Source organism: Dermochelys coriacea, chromosome 22, assembly GCF_009764565.3.
Source record: "Dermochelys coriacea isolate rDerCor1 chromosome 22, rDerCor1.pri.v4, whole genome shotgun sequence".
Taxonomy (NCBI): domain Eukaryota; kingdom Metazoa; phylum Chordata; order Testudines; family Dermochelyidae; genus Dermochelys; species Dermochelys coriacea.
The window spans coordinates 17,063,682-17,084,574 of NC_050089.1; the positions used below are offsets into that span (position 1 = coordinate 17,063,682).

At 60.7% G+C, this 20,893-nt stretch overlaps 2 protein-coding genes across 6 annotated transcripts in view; one reads left to right on the top strand and one right to left on the bottom strand.

Moving 5' to 3' along the window:
• Nucleotides 1-20,893, top strand: part of SIDT2 (SID1 transmembrane family member 2) — a 44,427-nt gene that overhangs the window by 12,752 nt on the left and 10,782 nt on the right. Inside the window, exons 11-27 of one of the 5 annotated variants that reach the window (XR_006276678.1) lie at nucleotides 625-636; nucleotides 1,100-1,171; nucleotides 1,496-1,570; nucleotides 4,814-5,019; nucleotides 5,863-5,936; nucleotides 6,295-6,361; nucleotides 7,071-7,144; nucleotides 7,446-7,569; nucleotides 7,888-8,005; nucleotides 8,622-8,758; nucleotides 9,139-9,247; nucleotides 9,895-9,971; nucleotides 10,910-10,956; nucleotides 11,550-11,655; nucleotides 12,131-12,241; nucleotides 12,502-12,615; nucleotides 13,458-15,511. Coding sequence is in view for 4 of the 5 variants with exons in the window: in XM_043501018.1 (XP_043356953.1) it covers nucleotides 625-636; nucleotides 1,100-1,171; nucleotides 1,496-1,570; nucleotides 4,814-5,019; nucleotides 5,863-5,936; nucleotides 6,295-6,361; nucleotides 7,071-7,144; nucleotides 7,446-7,569; nucleotides 7,888-8,005; nucleotides 8,622-8,758; nucleotides 9,139-9,247; nucleotides 9,895-9,971; nucleotides 10,910-10,956; nucleotides 11,550-11,655; nucleotides 12,131-12,241; nucleotides 12,502-12,615; nucleotides 13,458-13,520 (1,586 nt within the window). In the remaining variant the exon portion in view is untranslated. Of the gene's footprint in view, nucleotides 1-624; nucleotides 637-1,099; nucleotides 1,172-1,495; nucleotides 1,571-4,813; nucleotides 5,020-5,862; nucleotides 5,937-6,294; nucleotides 6,362-7,070; nucleotides 7,145-7,445; nucleotides 7,570-7,887; nucleotides 8,006-8,621; nucleotides 8,759-9,138; nucleotides 9,248-9,894; nucleotides 9,972-10,909; nucleotides 10,957-11,549; nucleotides 11,656-12,130; nucleotides 12,242-12,501; nucleotides 12,616-13,457; nucleotides 15,603-20,893 lie in introns of those variants that run through there. The other 4 variants (XM_043501018.1, XM_038380685.2, XM_043501020.1 and 1 more) reach the window with 4 other exon arrangements.
• LOC119846694 (palmitoyl-protein thioesterase ABHD10, mitochondrial-like) lies at nucleotides 15,580-19,552 on the bottom strand. The gene is given in 6 exon segments (XM_038380688.2): nucleotides 15,580-17,286; nucleotides 17,289-17,634; nucleotides 18,208-18,345; nucleotides 18,659-18,770; nucleotides 19,396-19,495; nucleotides 19,498-19,552. Coding segments are annotated over 6 exon segments (858 nt in total). The 3' UTR covers nucleotides 15,580-17,179.

A 20,893-nucleotide genomic window follows, 5' to 3' on the forward strand; every position in this document is an offset into this window, starting at 1 on the left:
CCCGTCATGTAGTCCCAGGGGCAGCGAAAATGCATATTTCTGGTTAATGTGCTGGAGGCTGGGGGATGACTATGTGGGCACAATTCCCTTGGGGGGCGGAGTATGTACCAGAGCTGGCTGGGGATTTGTTCTTTATTTTTCTCCCTGTGAAATAACGTTTTCATGGACACATTGCTGCTGGGTTCTCTTCACAAAACAAACATTTTGGAGTTTGGTGTTTGGCAAACAACGGACGGTGGAAATAGAACATTTCCCTTGAATGGAAACCCGCTCTCCATTGCCCCTGGCCAGCTCCGCCGCTCACCAACCAAACCCCTGGTTCCCTGGTCGCTGCCCTTTCACGCAGCCTGGACTCCCCTGGGGGGAAAGGAGGGGCCGGGAGAGCTGGCTCCAGCCCTTTGACTCGGGCTTTGCTCGATGGCCTGGTTCCCTTTCTCTGTGCACAGATCTCCCTGCATTGTGGGGAGACAGGTGAATGGGTCCTTAGAGTGCCAAGTCTAAGCTCCGCGTCATCTGTGATCGGAGCGACTCTGGTTGGGTGACTGCTGCTGTCAGTGACTGTCTGTCCATCTCTCTCTCTCTCTCTCTGCCTGCACATCGCTCCTGGGGAACTTCCATTCCCAGCGTCTTTACTGGGTAAGCGTCAGCCTCAGATCTGTTCACAGACTGTGAAATAATGCTTTGGTGCCCCTGATGCACTGGTCCTGAGCCACCCTCCAACTGGAAGTGGGCGGGGCAGGGTGCTGCACTGGGGTCTTGCTCTGTAGGAAGCGCCAGCTGCTAAAAAGAGGGATGCAGGGTGCTGTGCAAATGCCTCTCACCCAGCTCCGCTGATGCCCCGCAATCCTGACGCATCCTCTTCCTCCCCCAGCTACCCCCATCCTTGGTCTCTCCTGACCAGAAACCGTCTGCGACCCCAAGTGCTACGCTGCACTGCAGCTGTCCGGGCACAGCCTGAGCCTGCCACGCTCACCCCACTGAGACCCTGCCCCGGCCCCCAAGCACACGTGCCCCCTGCTCTCCTCAGCTGCCTGCACTGCTGGGGGTGATGTGTGAAGACTGCTGCCTGCCTAATGCAGGCTGCTGTGGTGTCTTGCAGGGTATCCGCGCATCACCCCGGACTCCCTCCTGGGTCACCCTCCCAACCATGGCTACAACTATGGCTCTTTGGGTAAGCACTGGCGAGGAGCACTGCACCCTCATGCTCACATGGGGCTCTGGGACCAGTCGGAGATGGGAGTGGGCTCTGGGGGGCCAGGTCGCCAGTCCCTTGGCAATGGCTGGACCCAATTCCTGACCCTGTGACCAGAGTCTCGTTCATCTCCTCTCCCCCAGATGGTGACGTGGGACAAGCCAGGGTCTCCCTGCCCCACAACCACACATACACAGCTGCTGTGTGAGCTCCTGGCACATTGCCCTCTGCTCCCCTGGAGCCCGTTCCTGGCTGGGTGTCTGGCCGCTTCAACTCGCCTCCTTGTTCTAACTCTCCTTCCAGAGAACAGCTCCACCCTAAGCACCGAGGGCATCACCGAGAGCATGGGCTCCACGGACATCTCCTCTGGGTACACAGGTAAGCCACAAGAAACCAGCAATGACTGGCCAGCGAGATGGACCCTGCAATCCGGAGCTGGGTCTTGCACTGCAGAGTCCACATCAGAGCAATCTCAGAGCCTGGGAGCCCATCCCTGCTGCGAATTCTCCATGCACCGAGACCCTGTCTGAGGCCCGCTGTCTGGGCTCATCCCATATAACGCCAAGCCTGGGGGTGTGCATCAGCCCCCGTGTCTGGGGGCCTGAGTGTGAAAGGCTCTCTGGGGAGGGCTTGGTTCTGGGGAGAGGACTTTGCCCCAGGAGCAGTGGCTGCCCCAGGCTCTCGTCCTCATTCAGAACTCCCCCCACACTTGCCAACTCTGCTCCACTTTGAAAGACCAATGTACTGGCCAGGCCTTTAACCCGGTTGTCGCTGTCTGGCTTGGGCAGTAGATGAGGACTGAAACTGCCTGGCTGGCTCCTTGGGACCCCACTCGGCGCTCAGAAGGAGGCTCTGTCCCCATCCACCCTCCCAGTAACTCTCGCTTTGCTTTCAAGGGCTGGACCGCTTCAAGCGACGTGTCCCCTCCAGCCAGATGAGGCACATGTGCATTGCTATGGGTAGATGTGGATGTTAAGCAGAAAAGGCACTAGGAGAACTTGAATCAATCCAAAGTATTGGGGTGCCCTTGGCTTCATATTACCTGGGGACAGACCCTGCATTCGACTAGCAGCTTCACTCCCTTCTGTTGTCCCTTGATCCAGGGACAGCCACTGAACAGTCCCCCAGCCACAAGCGGTCCCATAACGCTCCCATCTTCCAATGCGTGGTCATGCTGGGAGCAGCCATCTCCCTGGGCCCCACAACTCTACCTGTTTGTCAGCCTCTGAACAGGAGAGCGAGAATGTAGTGGCAGGGGTCAGGACTGAGGGGCACAGGCAGTGCTGTGTGTGAGGTAGCAGGGGGCCCAGGGCTGGGGTAACAGGGGGGCTGCAGGTCAGGACTGAGGGACACTGGCGATGCTGTGCATAAGACACATGCACAGCCCCTGTGTGCACTCTGGCTGGTTCTCCCTAGTGCAGTGTCTCCCCCACCCTTTTCCAACAGGCCCGGGCTCCCAGCTGGACTGTGAGGTTTGCAGAGCAGGGCATGGGAGGGGCAGACCCAGGACCAGCATAGGCTTGTCCTGCTGTATTTTCAGAGGCGGGGGTGGAAAGGTCCAGGGGAAGCTCTGTCATTCTCCTCTTCTGATCCCTTGTCGGGGCTGGGTGGGATGCACAAGCTCAGCAAACGGTAGATGCTGTCTGCCAGTTGTAGTGCAGGAGGGGAGGAGGTGAGGTGCCCAGACCAGACGGAGGCAAATCAGTCCCGTTTCAGCTGACTCAGAGCGTGGGGAGCGGCTGCTGATCTCTACGCCCCTGTGTGACCCGTCTGAGCCGAGAACGCCACCCTAGCCCTGGCTCTGTGGGCCCCATTCAGGGGCCTGGAAAGGGAGGGATGATCTCTGGACTGGCTGACCTCCCCCCCACCCCGCAAAGAAACCCATCTGTCTGTGTCTGAGATGGTAACATGAAGCCCTGGAGGACCCCCTGCCCAGACTTGCCATGGCTGGGGGCTGCACTTTCTGAGAGGCTGGGGGTGCCGGGGTTCTGTGTGGATTTAGAGGGAGCAGCCGTGGGCCCTATTGCAGTGGGGCAGAGGCAGCATCGCCTGCAGAACAGCCCAGTTCATGCTGTGTGGGCAGCACCTTGCCCCCGCCTGCCAAGGCCGTGCTGGCCAGGCCTGGAGCCCCAGGCTACAGGCTACCGAAAGAAGGAGCCGCCTTCCCAGAGTGGCCACAGCTCCCTGACCTCATGCAGGGCTTGGTGTCCCTACCCTCTGTCGGCTCCGTAGGGGGTTAGCTTCCCTGGCCTGTGTCACGCCAGGAGGCAGACGGGAGGGGCACAATGGCCCCATCTGGCCTTAGCCTCTCTCATCATGCCCCCGAGGCTGGCAGCCTTTGGCTAGCAGCAGGGCACTCAACTGCTAGCAGAGCGAGCCAGGGAGTGGCAGACATGCAGCAGCCTTATGTGACTGTCAGGTGACTCGCAGGCCAGACCAAAACAGAGCAACAACCGAAGAGCCCCAGGAGCACAGTGTCTTGTGCCAGCGAGCTGTGCATGACTGCCTGCCCTCCCCAGACCCACACGCAGCATAGGCCAGGGCGATGACTGTGCGCTGAGAGGTGCGTTAAGCAAGGGGCAGACTTGTCTTACTCTGGTCTCTGCTGCTGGCACCTTGGCCCTACGTGGCACTGGGCAGCATTGGACAAGTGCCAGCAGGTCTCTGTGCCAAAGGGGCCATGCTCTGCCAGCGTGTGACGTCTCCATGAGTTACTTAATGTTACAGCAGGATCCGGCAGTGCTTATTAGCCAGGCCTGATCCACGCCCTGTGACTAATGTCGCTCAGCAGCTGGTGTAGGCTCTGCATGCTGCCCCAAAACCAGCTCGGTGGCCTTGCCATGCCTGGGAGAGAAGGCTAGTTAGCAGTCCTGGAGGAGATGGGCGGCTGAGTTCTCAGCAGGCTGAGTTGGACTAGTTCACTGCCTCTGATTAACTCAGTCTGATCAGAGCCACCTCCTGCTTGCTGAGGGTGACGCCCACCCCCCAGCACGAGTCCTGCTCCAGGTCCTCTGGGCACTGATGCCCCAGTGAGCCCCGCCCTGGAATGCAGGGCCTGTGTGCCAGGGTAACCCGCTGTGTGAGCCACATGGAGCTGCCTGCCCTGGCTCTGTTCTGCAGTGAGCTGCCTTACTCCTCTCAGTCCCTTTCGAATGGTGCATTTGGGGCTTTGTCTCTCTCGCGAGCCCCGAAAGACACAGTCTGTCCCCTCAGAAAGAGCGCCCGGGGCATCAGCATGACGAATGAATCGCACAAGTCCTTGTATCGTCAACATCCAGATCAGCCCAATCAGAACAGAACGACCCCGGGGTGTAATTACTCTGACGGGCCGTACGTTGCTCAGTGCACGGGGATCTCTGTCCCAGGGCCTGGAGGGTTGAACCTCAGCGCTGAAGAGCTGGGAACGTCTGCTGGATGCCATGGAGCCTCCTGCAGCGGTGGGGGCGGAGGTCTCTGTTGTGGGGTCTGTGCTGCCCCCACTCTGCCCTGTCGATCCCTTTGCACTGAGCTATGGACAGTGAATGGGGGGATGATCTCAGGGTGTGATTGAATGGCTCCGATTGACTCTGTGATACGAATGATTGGGGCCCGCGTTGCCCCGCGGTCTGATCTCTTTGCCAGGGCTGTGGGGAGGGAGCGGGCTATGCCTTGCCCGGGTGTGTGGGCCTCAGCCTGGACTGACGCTGATGCTCCCCTGTGCCCTTGCAGAGCACACTCTGGAGAACGTGGCCAGCCGGCCCCGCCTGGACTCCCTCAGCTCCGTGGAGGAGGATGACTACGACACGCTGGCGGACATAGATTCCGACAAGAACGTCATCCGGACCAAGGTCCGTGTCGCCTGCCCAGCCTGGGCATTGCTCTGATGGGGTGGGGAGCGTGATATGCAGGCCCCTGTGTCACCTGCCCAGCCTGGGCATTGCTCTGATGGGGTGGGGAGCGTGATATGCAGGCCCCTGTGTCACCTGCCCAGCCTGGGTATCGCTCTGATGGGGTGGGGAGCGTGATATGCAGGCCCTTGTGTCACCTGCCCAGCCTGGGTATCGCTCTGATGGGGTGGGGAGCGTGATATGCAGGCCCTTGTGTCACCTGCCCAGCCTGGGTATCGCTCTGATGGGGTGGGGAGCGTGATATGCAGGCCCTTGTGTCACCTGCCCAGCCTGGGTATCGCTCTGATGGGGTGGGGAGTGTGATATGCAGGCCCCTTTGTCACCTGCCCGTCCTGGGTATCGCTTCAGCAACGGAAACACACTGCACAGCCGGTATGGCTGCCCTGTGTCAGGCTTGAGCCATGCCCCGTGGGGAGATGCTGGAGCAGGGTATATGTGGGGCAGAGGGTGATGGAGCAGCGGGGAGGCCTGTGTACCCAGGCACTGCCCCAGGACCATGTGGCAATGGGCTCATTAACCCTGTGCTGGCTGGTCTGGTACTTGCCCATCACTCAGCGCCAGCCTCCTTCCAGGGCTGTGACCGAGCCTGTATGCGCCCCGGGAATGCTACTGTCTCCCGGCTGCCAGCTAGCTAGTGCTCTGGGCAGGGGTAGCTCTGAACCTGCAGGCAGAGCAGCCTGGGCTGGTTCCTGGGGTGCGCTCTCACCCCAAGCGCTAGGGCCTTCGCCCCTGTATGCTGCATGCCCTGCCTGGCCTGTGACAGGATCCTGCCTCTGCTCCCAGCAATACCTGTACGTGGCAGACCTGGCCCGGAAGGACAAGCGTGTCCTGCGGAAGAAATACCAGATCTACTTCTGGTGAGTGGGGGCAGGCCTGGGGAGGGAGGGGAGGCCAGGGGCTGGAGGGGACGAGGGGCTGGAGGGCGGGGGGATGGGCTGCTGGACTCTTCTGGCTGCCCTTGAGCTAAGGAGGTGTCTGGAGCCCTGCCCTGCTGCAGATCAGCGGGCAACTCAGCATCCTGCCCCCCATGACGTTGGCCTCACATGCGCCATCCCACCCAGTGGGTGCTGCAGAGCCCATGGAGGAGCCTGGCCTCCCAGCAGGGAGATGGGTGAACATGTGTGCCACTGGGAGCGGTGGGGAGAGCCCCGGGGAGGAGGCGGAGCTGGAGTCCCGGCCAGCGCCCGCCTGGCTCAACGCCGCCCTCTCTTGCAGGAATATTGCCACCATCGCTGTGTTCTACGCCCTCCCTGTCATACAGCTGGTCATCACCTACCAGACAGTAAGAACGGTCCCTGCCTGCGTCCCCCTCCGGCCCCAGTATCCCAGCTCACTCCCTGGGGGCTGCTGGCTGCCCTGCTCCATGTTCTCCTGCATTCGGGGAGTTCCCAGGGCCGGTCTCTGGGCTTCAAAGCAGTCACGTGGCTAACACTGGAGATGGGCTGGGGGGCAGTTCCCTCCTGGGCCAAAGAAACCAGCCGAGTCTTCTTGCAGGCGCTCCCCCAGCAGAGCAGCCCCTTCACTCCCCTCTCAAGCGGGGCACAGTCACCCCCGCATAGCAGGGCAAGATGCATGCTGAGATCAGCCCTGCCAAGCCCTCTGCAGTGAAGTGCCGCATTGTCTCCCTCTGCACTTAGCAGCCTCTCAAAGGGGCAGGCTTGGCCAAATGCCCTCTGTAAATGCGCACATCCCTGCCCTGGCTGTAACCAGCCCCAGGGGTGGAAGCTGGAAGAACACATGAACCCTGACTCACTCCTTGCTGTCTGCCCAACCTGGGCCGTGAGACTGGGCTAGCATCGGGGTCCTGCACTCGCCCAGTGTGGCTGGGTCCCCTAAATCCTCTGCCCTGCCCCCTCCTTGGTGAGTGCACGTTTCTATTGGGGACACCTCCCCTAGACCCCTGAGTCCTGGCTGTGAGCTGTGCCAGGCCCCTTCCAGATGGTGTCCCCTGCCCTTCCTCTTCAGGGTCTCACTTTGCTTCCCCGCTGCAGGTGGTGAACGTGACAGGGAATCAGGACATTTGCTACTATAACTTCCTGTGCGCCCACCCGCTGGGGAAGCTCAGGTAGGAGCTGGCGCGGGGCTCCCAGTGACACTCCCTGGCCTTTCCGCATGGGCTGACAGGTGGGGGGAGCTGGGCCCCCAGTAGCACCCAGGAGGGGAGCCCATGTCAACTGTGCTGCCCCCTTACCGTGGGACGCGGGTGGGGCTGCAGGGCGGGGAGGGGACAGAGGGTGCTGCTGCCTGGGGCGGGGGCAGTGCCCTGGGCAGGGCCGAGCTGAGTGGGGGCGGGGGCAGTGCCTCTGGGGAACCGGCCACCCAGCTGGCCCTGTGGGGGTGACCCGGACTGACCTGCTTCCCGCCAGCGCTTTCAACAACATCCTCAGCAACCTGGGCTACGTGCTGCTGGGCCTTCTCTTCCTGCTCATCACCCTGCAGAGAGAGATCAGCTGCAACCGGGCGCTGGTGCGCAACGACATGCAGGCCCTGGTGAGCGCCGCCCCTCGCGCCTGCCCTGCTCCTTGCATCCCAGTGGGGCAGGGCGTCCCTGGGAGGCGGGGTGGGGGATCTGCCTGTGCCTGCAGCCTGGGTGATCCATCCCCTGTGATGATAGCCGGGATGGGCAGGACTGGGCCCTTGGGGTGGGGGCGGGCAGGGCCTGGGGAGTTCCTCTGGGGGGTGTCCAGGGGAGGCTGCCACCTGGTGCCCCCTGCCTGAGCTGGGAGGGGGTCTCGCTCAGGTGCCTTTTGGCCAGACCTGTCTGTCTGAGGCAGGCGTGTCCATCCTCCCTCTCCGCCCCCCCCACAGGAGTGTGGCATCCCCAAGCACTTTGGCCTGTTCTACGCCATGGGCACGGCGCTCATGATGGAGGGGCTGCTCAGCGCCTGCTACCACGTCTGCCCCAACTACACCAACTTCCAGTTCGGTGAGTGCCGAGGCCAGGCCTGCTCGGGGCTCCCTGACCCTGCAATGACACCCTCCCTCGAGAGCTGCCACCCTCTGCCCAGCTCCAGTGTGGAGCTGGAGTGTGGGTGACTGCCAGGGGAAGTTATTGGGCCAAGCATCCTGAGCTCTCCTCTCCACCCAGTGCAGCCCGTTCGCTGGCTGCTCCAGCCCCCTGAGCTCACCCCCTTCTCAGCCTCAGACTCCCTCTCTCCTGTCCCTACCCAGCTGCCATGGGGCTGTGGTGCTGGCAGAGAACGGGCACAGGTGGAGCTCTGGAGGGGTTTGTGCTGCAGCCTGCAGCATCAGACAGTCCCCCGACATCCCCCGGTGAGCTCAGGGAGCTGCTGTGCTCCGAGCAGAGAGGTGTGCAGCACTGCGCCGGCCCCACGGCTTGGCAGTCCAGCTGTGTGCTCTGGGCCATGTCCCAGATGTGCAGGTTCCTCCCGCCATTCCTATCTGAGCTGTCCCTGCCCTCCCCTCCTTCCCGCAGCAGCCGGGACCAGGCTCCTGCAGCTGTGCAATGCTGAGGGACTGCCCTCGCTGCCAGCCTGCCCCTCCCCGACCCCTCGCTCAGTCTGGCTGTTGTCCCTTTGCAGACACTTCCTTCATGTACATGATCGCGGGGCTCTGCATGCTGAAGCTGTATCAGAAACGGCACCCGGACATCAATGCCAGCGCGTACAGTGCCTATGCCTGCCTGGCCATCGTCATCTTCTTCTCTGTCGTTGGCGTGGTAAGTGCCAGCCCTGGAGCCACGTCCAGGGGGAGGAGCCACTGGCTCAGAGCTCGCCAGCTCACCGGTGCCCCCTGTGCAGACAGGCTCAGTCCAGGTGGGCGCGTTACTGGCCGTCTGCAGAGGGACTAAGGACTGAGCTCTCTGAGAGCCTGTGAGGAGTCGTTGGCCAGCAAACCCCACACCTGGAGAGGGCAGCAGTTGCCCCAGTAAAATCCAGGCTGCCTTGCCCCAGGCATGAATCCTGGCTTTGTGGCTCTCTCAGCAACCTGGTGCTGATGGCTCCTTCTGTAACCGCAGCTCTGACGCCTGAGTCGCGGGCCCCTGGGGACCAGCCCCAGCCCCGCCTCCCACCCACTCACCCTGTCTTCTCCCCAAAGGTCTTTGGCAAAGGCAACATGATGTTCTGGATTTTCTTCTCCATCATCCACATCATTGCCACACTGCTGCTGAGCACGCAACTCTACTACATGGGCCGCTGGAAACTCGGTGAGACCCCGCCCAGGACAGGGATGGGGGGCAGAACCAGACTCCCAATGGGCACCGCAGGCAGGCCAGCCCAGCACATGGGTCCTTGTCTCTGCGTCATGGCCTGAGCGGTCCCATGGCGCTGGAACGCCTGCACCCAGGTGACTGCCCAGCCCTCCTACCTGCTTAGTATACCCCACGTCCAGGGCTCTCTGTGCACCGGCAGAGCAAGTCTGGCTCCCTCGCACCTTGGGCATTGTCAGAGCTGCCGGCTCAACTCTCACAGGAGATGTCTGCACTTACTCGGGGGTCTGTGGGGCCCAGCGTGGCCAGCCCTGCTCTGATGAGCCCACAGTGCTGGTGACGAGAGGGGACTTGGTCTGAAAGCCAAGCCAGCTTGGCGGTGGGACTTGCTGCAGGGCTCACCCTCCCGGGCTGCGTGATGGGCTGGGGGAACCCCCGCTGCAGCTCCACACCTCCCCGCTCTGTGCGGTCAGCCTCTGGTCACATTGACCTCCCTCCAGCAGGACTGCTGCTCTGGGAGCACAGGGTTCAGGCTCTTCCCTTCCGGGTGGAACTGGCTGCAATCCATGCCCTGCTGGGCTAGGAGGGGCCTGGGAAGGGCCTGCTGCCCCCTCCCCAGGCTCTAGCAGTGTCTCTCTCTGCAGACTCTGGGATACTGCGCAGAATTGTGCACGTGCTGTACACGGATTGCATCCGCCAGTGCAGTGGGCCCATGTACGTGGTGAGTGAGTGGCTCACTTCAGCCCGACTCTCGGAAAAAGCCCGTGAGTGGCTAATGCTGCACGACGAGGACTAGCTGCAACAGCACGAGCCTGGCCCGGTGCCAGCCCAGAGCTCTCTGTGCTAGATGGTGGATTTTCCAGCAAGGCCTCATGCTCAGGACGCATCCAGCCACCTTCCCACGCCAGCAGGGGGGCAGGATGCTTTGATGGACCACAAGCCCAAATCTGCCCTTTTGCTTCCCAGTGCAACCCTGCAGCCCCTGGGCATGACAGCCCTGGGCCCCTGCCCAGCCCCCTCTGAAGCGCATCCCCAGTTTACTCAGCTCTGGGCCTGGCTCTGCGATAGAGATAAACGGAGCTAAACCAAGAGTCTGCCCCAGAGGTGACAAGCCAGTGACCATGTTGCCCACCCCATGAAGCGCTGTCCCTCGTGGAGGGCTCAGGGGCCTGCTCCAGCCTGGGCTATCTGAGCTGGAGGGCACCATGCTTTCGGAAGCTGAGGTCCTAGATTCAATGCCCACTGCGGACGACTCCCCCAGGGTCCTTTTCGTGAGGCCTCCCTCCCTCTCCTGACCCAGCACGGCCCCTTTCAGCCCCCCATCCTCAGAGTTAGCCCAGACCCACTGCCCCCCAAGTGGGATCCAGGGAAGCTGTTTGTTTGGCTGTGGTGGAATGTGACGCTGGGCCCATCTGAGGTGATCTGAGCTCCATGGCAGGACATGGAGCTCCCTGTGACCAGCATCCTCCCAGCCAGAGAACGGCTGAGCCACCATTTCTCAGATGCAGATGAACCATGCCCTGGGGCAGAGAGTGGGTCTGGGAGATGGCAAGATGGCAGCTCTAATGGCTCTGAGCCATGAAAACAGGGTCCCGTCGACTTGCCATCCCCCCAGAACCGCTAGCCCCCTTCCCTGACCCTCCTTGTCTGTGTTTGCAGGATCGAATGGTGCTGCTGGTCGTGGGCAACATCATCAACTGGTCGCTGTAAGTGTGTATGTGTGTGAGAGAGAGAGAGAGAGAGAGATACAAGCCCCAGGTTGCCCGGAGGGAGAGTGCTCTGTATGAGGAAAGGGAACATCAGGAGAGCTCCCCTCCCACCACTGCCAACACACCTCAATCCAGGCCCTCCCCTGCTGCTGTGCCAGCCCTGGCCCTGAACTGCTGGTCTCAATTGTTCCAGGCTAGCCCTCTTCCATGCTACTATGCAGCTGTGCCAGGAGCTAGGCTGAGAACGCACCGCACGTCAGCTGTGAACACCATGGGGTGAAGCCGGGTGTAGCGCCCTGGAGAGGGAGCGCATTGCGGCTCGCTAGCGCCAGCCGTGGAGGGCTGCCCTGAACAGCAGTCGGGCTAACACCTTTCCCCTGTCAGCTCTGCCGCTGGGCAAGGCCCAGGATGCAGCAGGCGCCCCAAGTTAGGTTCCAGGAGACCCAGGTCATCTTGCCGGTGGCTGCAGGGTGCAGCAGTGGCCATAGAGAATTGCTGCTGAAGTGGGCATGGGGATGCCCCAGTCTCTGCTATGCCGCAGCTGGGGGCCCCCCTCTGCTGCCTTCCTAACCCTCCTCTCCCTCCCCTAGCGCTGCTTATGGACTCATCGTCCGACCCAACGACTTCGCCTCCTATCTGCTGGCCATCGGCATCTGCAACCTGCTGCTCTACTTCGCTTTCTACATTATCATGAAGGTGCAGGGACGCCCCTGTTCCATCACTGTCTGTGGACAGGCTAGAGGCTCGGCTGGACAGACCCCCTAGCCTTGCGGAGGGGGGCCTGTACCCCGGGAGAGCTCTGGGGTGAATAGGGAGTAACTGAGCTCTGGGGTTACCCCAGAGTCAGGCCCCAGCAGGGGAGCTGGACCCATAAGTCCTTTCACCAACATCCCCAGAGACCTGGTACCTGCATGACTACCCCCAGCACCGCTGAGCCCTTCCAGACGCTATCTGTCCAGGTAGTGGGGAGAGAAGCCTCTGTCACTGGGGATCACGTGGGCATAGCCTCCAGAGAGCCCTTCCCAGGCCCCAGGTGTGCCAAGGAAGGTGCCTAGCCCTCTGCGTGTGCCAGGCATCTCTGTTCCCTTGCCCTCTGTGCGTGCCCCCTGCTCTCTGCGCGTGCCCCCTGCCCTCTGCGTGTCACCGTTCACCTGCTCTCTCTCCTCCCCAGCTCCGAAGCGGCGAGCACATCAAGCTCATCCCCCTGCTCTGCATCATTTTCACTTCCGTGGTCTGGGGCTTCGCCCTCTTCTTCTTCTTCCAGGGTCTGAGCACCTGGCAGGTGAGTGGTGGCTCATGCCAGCCAGGGCCTTGACTATGCAGGTTGACGTGTCTGGTCCACACTCGGGGGTCTCCTGCTTGGAGGGTCCTTGTACGGGGCAGGCAGCGGGGGCAGCGTTGTGCATGGCCCAAGCGCCCGGTCCGATCGACTTGCAGCTCTTCTAGGCTGCAGCACACCCTTGGGCAGGAGCTGCGCAGGGAGGAGGTGGGCAGCGTGCTTGGCTGGAGATAACACACCAGCTGTGACTGTCCCCTCTGCAGAAAACACCAGCCGAGTCCCGGCAGCACAACAGAGATTGCATCCTGCTCAGCTTCTTTGATGACCACGACATCTGGCACTTCCTCTCCTCCATCGCCATGTTCGGCTCCTTCCTGGTAGGTCCTGCCAGCCCCAGCGCACACGGCTGTGCCAGCTCACCCAGAGGGAAAGGCTCCCCCCCACCCCGGTCCCCAGACAATCAGCTGCTGTCGCCACCTGCCCCCTGCCCTGACGCTGCATTAGCCACAGGCTGCAGCCCTCCCAGCCTGGGATGGGAGCACACAGGAGGGTCCCCAGAAGCACTTGTCGCTCCCCAGAGATCCGTCAGCCTTGGCCGCAAGGGCAGCCCCTTCCTCATGGCTACCAGATCTGCCCTTGGGAGCACGCGGTCCCTGTCAGCCTGAGGCGAGAGCACACGTCTTGCAGTGCCCTCTGTCCCGTGCCTGTGTAGAGCCCCAGCGAGGCCAGGGCCAAACGGCAAGTGCCTCGCTCTATCCACCTAACGCTGCAGCATCCTCATGGCCTCCTCTGCTGGCTGCGACATAGGCTCCCATCCAGGCCAGCCCCTGTGCTGAAAGCGGGGTGCTGAGTCGGGTCTAGAATGAATCATAAACTTCACCCCACCCCCATCAGTACCAGCTTCACTCATCCAAAAACACCAATGTGGGGTTGGAGAGGTTCCCAGCACCCTTGCCCTCCTTCCGCTCCCCCATCCCCCCCAGCCCTCCTCCTCTTCCCACCCCCGTCCCACCCCAGCACCCCGCCCTCCTCCCCCAGCACCCTGCCCTTCTCCTCTTCCCTCCCCCCATCTCCCCTCAGTACCCTGCCACTGTCCCAGCACCCTGTCCTTCTCCCCTTACCCTCAATCGGGGTGTGGGGGGAACGCTGCCTACTAGAGGGGGAAGGTGTTTGTCCTCAACCTGAGCCCCGGCCTAGCCACTGCCCTGTCCCCTTGCAGGTGTTGCTGATGCTGGATGATGACCTGGACTGCGTACAACGGGACAAAATCTATGTCTTCTAGGCCCTTTCCCGTAACACCACCTGGCCTGAGGTTTGTTAGCTGGGGCCTCCTGGAGGGGACTCCATCCGGCCCAGGTGCTGCCTCCAGCCCTGGTCTCCGGTGTAGCAGACACGCATGGTGGGGAGCTCACGAGGACATGGCAAAGCATCCCAGGTGTGGGGGCTTCTGCGGAAGTGGGACTCTTGTTCATGCTCCCCGTCCGCCTCCTGCATGCCATGGTGTCGTCCAATCCTCAGACGGCGCCTTGCCAAGCTGAGCACATCACCTCCTTGCTTGAGCTGCCCAAGAGGCTGCAGGGCAGGCCTGACGCATCCACCTGCCGCCACGTGTCTCGCAGAAGAGGGTGGGAATGGTGTGAAGCCCAGTCAGACTCAGCAGAAGCTGTTGCCCCTTCCCCTGCTGGGGCTACTGGTCCTGCAGCATCGTGGGGGTGGCTCCAGGTTCCCAGCCGGGTAAGTGGTGGGTTCTCACCGCACTGCCGTTCTCCCGTCTCTGTCCCCACCACAGTGCCATGCCAAGACGGACTGCCATTGGGATCTCTGCCTAACATGGCTGGCTCCTCCGCAGCCAGCCAGCATCCCCGTTCATGTTTATCCCATATAGCTCTGGGACCAGCGGGGAGCAGGGAACCTCTCAGAACAAACGTCAGGCAAGTTAGAAAACGCTCCAGTACTGGCCAGGGCACAGGGGGAGCAATGTGGCAGCCCCTGCACAGAGGATGTTCAGCCCTCTCCCCGCTCAGGGACCGGCCTGCTTCGCTGTGCAGTTCAGTCGGTCCCCCCTCAGGCAGCTCCTCTCAGGCCTGGCTGTTTAGCGAGAACGCTGGGGCCTTGGCATAAATGTCCCTGTCAAGGCTTAGAACAGGCCCTTCCTCTCTGCAGGCTCCCTGGCTCCCTCCTGTCACCCCCACCCATCATCTGGTCCAGGGGTGGGAGCCACTGCCCCTGCCAGTCTGTATAGCCTCCCCGCCCACTAAGCAGGGGCAGCCTAAGCCCTCCATGGCCCTACAGTAGGGTCTGAGGCATGGCAAAGGTGATTCTGAAACATTGGGCTCTCGCTGTGGTTCCAGCGCTGTTCTCGGTGTGGGCTGCTGCCCCCCGGCGCCTGACAAGCTGAGAGGTAGGCCCAGAAGGGAGTTCCCAGCCCTAGTGCCCTGGGGCTGTAGCTACCATCCCTGCTGTCTTCACGGTTTCCTCCCCTCCACCCGGGCTATAACCAATGTTACAGACCATAGGCATGTCTGACCCACAGCCGGAAGAGGGGCTGTCCGGTCTCCAAGGAACGTGACTCTTGTAAAGGTGCTGCTGCTGCTATCGTTCTTACAACTGTGGCCTTTCCCGAGGAGGAAGGGTGCCGTTCACACCACTTGCCAATGTTACGCCGTCCCCGTGGGTGCAGCACATCTAAACCCTGCCCCAGGTGGAGGCTCCTCCGAGAGGCAGGAGAGCCGCTGGGGGCAGTTGCGTTTCGGTTCTAGAAGCACATGGGTGCATGACTCTCTTCAGTGCCTAATTTTTATTATTTTATTTCAATTTGGGGGGGGATGTATGTCCAGTCTAACTGTGTCTAGTTCCTCCCACTACTAAGGACTTGTGGGGTCTTGGGCTCCCTCTGGCTAACATGTACTGAATGCGGGGTGTCAAAACACAAATCTGTGTTGAGGTTGTCATTAAGCAACTTTCTCTGGTAGCCTGCTGGCTGTTTACATTGCAAGTTTGAGCTTGTATTCTACTCTTAGAATTGTTTAGGTTTAGGCTCAAATTTGGACTCCACTCCAGGATTCTGTCCTCTTTGTTCTGGCCACATAACATATCAGTGATGGTTCTGTGGTGCAAGGCCCAGGAGTGCCTTGGTTACACAACGAAAGGTCAAGAATGGTGCTTTATCAGTCATTACAGGGGAAGACACCCGCTTCCTACTCCCGAAGAAGGGTCATGTCACTGAAACGTCTATAGTTTTCTGGTTTCTTGAATTGACTTACCAGTTACACTGTTACTAAGCCAAGTTGCACCATGTTTTCTAAGAACGGTTTGGCTGTCACATGAAGAGAATTAAACAATAAAAAAGTTGATCTGCACTTTACCCCTCAGTCTCCTGCCTCCTCACTCCAGGAAGGCAGGGCCCCATGTATCCCCATTAGGGGCTCAGCTGCAGGTCTAGCACTGTCAGACCTGCTGCTGAGCCCTTCCCCTTCAATCTGCAACGGACCCAACTTCCATGGAGCAATCAGCACACATTTACCCCGTGCTGAAACCTCACCCTGACAGGGACATGAGACAGCAAGGTCCAGAGCGACTCTGGTCCAGCCCAGCCTCGTGACAGCGAGCCTTCAGCTAGGAGTGGCTACAGGGTATTTGAGTGAAGGGGGAGTAGGGAGAGTTCTGCCCGTTGCTCGGGTTTGCAGGAGCCCTTTCTCCCTGCCCTGATGAAAGGAACAGGCGGTGGGGGGGGGGGGTGGCGGGGAGGGGACCATAGTTCAGGGGAAGGGAAGCCCCTTTTATCAGTCCCCAGGAGACAAAGCCAAGCGTTCCCCTGGCTGCAGCAGCGGGTGCACGCGCTAACCCCACAGTCTGTCCCCGCCCCGGGACATCGAGCAGCGACTGGCTGCAGTCCACGCCCATGGGCCTGGCTACACCAAAGTTGGAGATTTTAACCGCCCCAGTCTAGTTCCAGCCCCGGGTGTGAGCCCAGTTCTCGCAGGGGATGGCTGCTGCCGACTGGCATAGCAGTTTCTGTGGGGGAGTACAGCACCATGGGAGACATTGTACCGGTAAAAATATCGCTCCCAACTGCCATAGCAACAGCGCTACAACCACTGCATGTGGAAACGCCCAACCCGCGGGTATGAAGCCAGCCTGGCCCAGCAGACTCAGAGCAAAGCCAATCCTGATCCAGAGGGCCCGTTTTATTCCCTTTCATCTAGCCTTGAGGGAGCCCAAAGCATGGGCACCTGCCAGGCCTCTCCTAGCCTGGCCCCCTCAGTGAGAGTGCTTCTGGCAACACCCTGCATGGCAGCCCCCCTGAGAGGCAGTGGGCCGTGGAATAGCGCTGGGACCTCCAGGGGGGACGACTGAATGTCCAACCTCCTTCCCTGAGCCTGTTTGCTCCCAGGCCAGGAGGGCGAGAGCAGAGAAACAATGAGGGGAAATGATTTATTTCCTGAATGGGGCCAGTGACAGCTGTGCAAACCCTGCTGTGACCCCAGTGCGGCTCTACCCCAGGGAGTGAACTGGGGCCATCACAGCTGCCAGCTGACAAACCGAGCCAGGGATGCTTTGGGTCCAAACAATGCAGCACCACTGACCATTTCTTCAGGAAAGTTCAATGTTTTTCTCAAAAACCTGAGCCCTTTTGGGGTTCTCAGATGTTTTTGTAAAGGGGGGAGGGCAGGGTGTTGAGCAATTTTTCTGTTCTAAGCCCAGAGACCCACCTTCGATCCCTGTAGCCATGGATCCTTCAAGGAGCTGCTTTCCAGATTCACTGGACAGTAGCAGACTCACATGGCTCTACAAGCCGGGCCCAGTCACCTCAGCCCCTGCAGGGAGCTCATTAGCAAGCCAAGGATCTGAGTACCTCCTGATGCTAATGGGGTTGGCTTGGGCCTTTGGGGTGCCATGGACAGTGGGGGCCCAGCACTACACAATCTCTTCATTAACTAATTAGACAGGGCTAGGTTCAGTGTGGCCCTGCTCCCTGGCCTTGCCTCTGGGCCCACAAGGGGCTCCTTGTCTGGTCACCGCTGCCCCATCAGCAGGCTCTGTTCCCTCTCTCTGAGCCCTGGCTCTCTCTGCAGGCTCTCAGCAAGGTCCCCGACTGTCCCCACGAGTACCCTCAGCTCCTCCGCTCCCTTCAGTCCGTGCTGCCCATCCTTGAACAGCATGATGCGGACATTCTGGCTCTCCAGCTGCTCAGCCACTTGCACGGCCCTGCCCCATGGTATGAACTGGTCCTGCATGCCATGGAGCAGCCGGACAGGGCAGGTGATGGGGATGGACGGGTGCCCCAGCAGACTGTGCTCCTCCATCTCCGTAAAGAACTCCCGCTTAATTAGCACAGCCCCAGCCCCGGCCATCTCGTAGTTAAAGACTCCCGTCTGCTCCACTTCTACCTTCACCTATCCCCGCCACGGGCAGAAAATGCACAGGTCAGTCAGCACCAGCTTTGGGATCAGGGAGATGCTTTTGCCCTACAAGACACCCTACCCCCCTTCTCTCATGAGCCGGAGCAGCAGGGCAAGCCCCTTTCTGGTTCCAGACCAGGATGGGAGGGGAGACTCCAGAGAGATCAGCAGCAGCCTGGATCTTCCTTCCCGGCTGGATGGGCAATTGCTTGATCCACCCCCATTCCTTGGGGCTGCAGAGGTGCCAGAAATGTCCCCCCTCCTTGCTGAAGGCCAGGAGGGATTTCTTGGACTCAGTGAGGAATGTGTCTCTAGGGAGAGTGCGATCGCTGGAAGGACTCAGTCTGGGCCTGGTGTCTGTTTCCCCACTCAGCAGGGACAGAGCCGAGACCAGGTGCATTCGCTTCCCAGCAGGGTTCTGGCAGTGCTCACATCCCAGGGGGGTGACTCTAGGTATTTATTCCCAGTGGTGGGTTAATGAATACAACCCCACCCTGTTTCCACCCAGCATACAGGGCTCAGGGCCTTTCCTATGCTGAACACATCGTGTGCTGGACCCTGGCTTACCTCTGGAGGGAGCTCTCTGTACAGGGTTATGAAGGCATCAGCCCCGATTCCTGTGGCCACCAGCCCAGCCACCCTCCCTGGCCGCTCCAGGGCTGCTAAGAGCATGAGCCAGCCTCCCATGCTGGCCCCAACAAGGATCTAGAGAGATGGAGACAGGGAACGGTCATGGTCAAAGCGAGGTGCACTGCCCAGCGGGCGGCCTTTGCCTCATCCACGCTCCACTGACGTGGTGCTATGTCCACTCTGTCCCTCTGCCCAGGGCATGCTCTCCTACCGCCCAGCCAAGCGCTATTGTCAATCTGCTGCACAAGGGGCACCAAAGGGTTTGAAGAGCCCTATCTGTTGGGCAAAGCTTCCCTGCCTGCAAGAACCCCCTGGGACCTGCACCCCAGCAGGTAAAGCCCTTTGCACTGACCCAGAGTCAGGAGGGGCTCTTGGCTTTGTCTTCTACCTGTGGCCCGCTGGTGAGTTCATCCAGCACTGTTAGGACATCGTTTTTCCAGTGGCCGATTAAGCAGTCCTCAAAACACCCATCTGAGCTGCCGCAGCCCGTGTAGTCAAAGCTGAGAGGACAAAGATGCAGAGCTGTTGTTCAGGTGGGACAGTCCCACCTCCCTCTTGTGTGGGGATCCCTCTGCCCCAGCAGCTCACAAGCTCTGCTCCCAGACTCTGCTTTTCCTGCCCCCAGCTAGCTTTGGAGGCTCTGGCTGCTGGAGGGGATTCCAGATCTATGTGCCATCAGGGTAGAGTCCACACTATGTTCCTTTTTCTAGGCCCACGTCTAGGGGCACTTGCTCTGCAGGTAGATAAAGGCCTTGCTTTGAACGCGGCAGGACGCAGAAAGAAGTGGGTGGGGAAGCAGCCCAGGAGACAATCCAGGCTAGTGTGGGGAGGGATGTCAGAGAGGTGCTGAGCCCAGCTGGGGAAGGGCGCATGCCTGGCTAGGGCCATGCTGGGGACAAGAATGAGCGGAGGGGGAGGCACTGCATCCAGCACCCGTGCAAGCAGGACATGTGCCGAGAGCCCATTCCTGGCAGGGCCGGAGCCTGCACTGACTGACGCCCAAGGACCTACAGTCCTGTAGTCTCTGGCCCAGGGGCTGGAGCTCCCAGCTGGTGGCTGCTGTTCTGAATGGCTCTGGCAATTCCCCATGGGCTGCCCAATTGGCATCAACGGGCCATCACCTACCTTAGGAAAGCCCGTCCCGACTCCTGGCAGAACTGCTCTAGGGCCAGGCACTTGGGGTTAGCTCTGGTGTCCCTGAACCCCAAGAGGAAGATGATGCCAGCCTGTGATAAGCCAAGCGGGGCAGGGCTCCCCGCGACAAGAACAAAGGTGATGCCATGGTGGGGCCAGGGAGCTTGGCGCTGCAGGGATGGACAGAGACAGAGGTGTTACCCATGTGTCTAGCAGTTGCCAGCAGCAGCAGAGCCATCCCACACTGGGGGGGACACAGTCTGGCCACCCCGAAACAAGAGGTGTAGGGGTCCTGGCATGGACCTGTGGTGCACCACATGGGCACCCTCCCCCACTCACAGCCCTTTCATCCTGCTCATAAACTACCACATGGGGGTCCCAGTGCCGGCTTGGCCTGGGGCCATTAGGAGAAGGGATGGCTAGGGCCCAGGCCAGATTTGGGTCAGGCCCTAGCCAATGGCTGGGAAGCAGCAGTCTGGCCCAGCTGCCTCTCCAGTGGGTTTTGGCAAGAAGAAGTGACTGCCTGCAGCTGTCACCCCCTGGGCCAGACCTCAGCCAGAGGCACCTTTCTGAGAGCAGGGGCCAGCAGTGGGAGACAGCAGCCGTCACACAGGGGAGGGGGAGCCTTGCTGAGATCAGCTTCTGGCCAGCACTAGCTGCACTTTGCACACTGCAGCCCGAGACTCACGGCGGTTTTGTTCCAGCAGGGGCGGAGGCTGTGGCTCAAGCCCGGCCCTACAGCCAGAACATGCAGCTTTCGCGGAGGCCGCGGGGAGCTCGGCGAGTTGTTTTCCTCCTGTTCCTGGGCAGCTCAGCGTCTTGGTGTGGCTGGAAGCACTGAGGTGCCCCGGAAGAGACACGCACCCAGCCTGCCATGGGGCGGCCGTGGCTGGCTGTTGTCATGCTGGACCTTGCCCTCTGGTACTGGGGTGGCGTGTGCAGCCTCCGGTGCTGATACAGCCCCAAGCCTGCAGCAGACATTACCTCCACATCATCACTGCTAAAGAGGTGGGTTTCTACATCCACCTACAGCTGGACAGAGGACTCCAGGGTTTGATCTCAGCTAGTTACAGTGGAGTAATTGCTACCTGGCCTTGTCCCCACAAGGACTTCGCAGTGAGATACCGCACGGTCGTTATCCTGTCGTACTCCCACCCTGCACGCACACCTCTTAGGCAGTGAAGATGGCATCCCTGTTGCGAGAAGGAAGGTGCATTGTGCTGCCATGCCCTTTGTAACCCTACCCTTTAGGGGTAGCCATGGGGGGTGAATGGGATGCTAAGGAGCTTGGCTACATTTGTGCATCCCCCAGGTTACAGAGCAGGGGCTCCAGCCATTTCACTCCACAGGGCACTTGCTACAAGAGCCCCTTCCCTCCCCATACCACTGGATGGTCAGCTTCCTAGTGCAGCCCTCAGAGAGAGACTGAGGAGCGGGCCCCCCCAGGGGCACAGACATGCCCCACACTCACACGTGTGCACACTCTCCC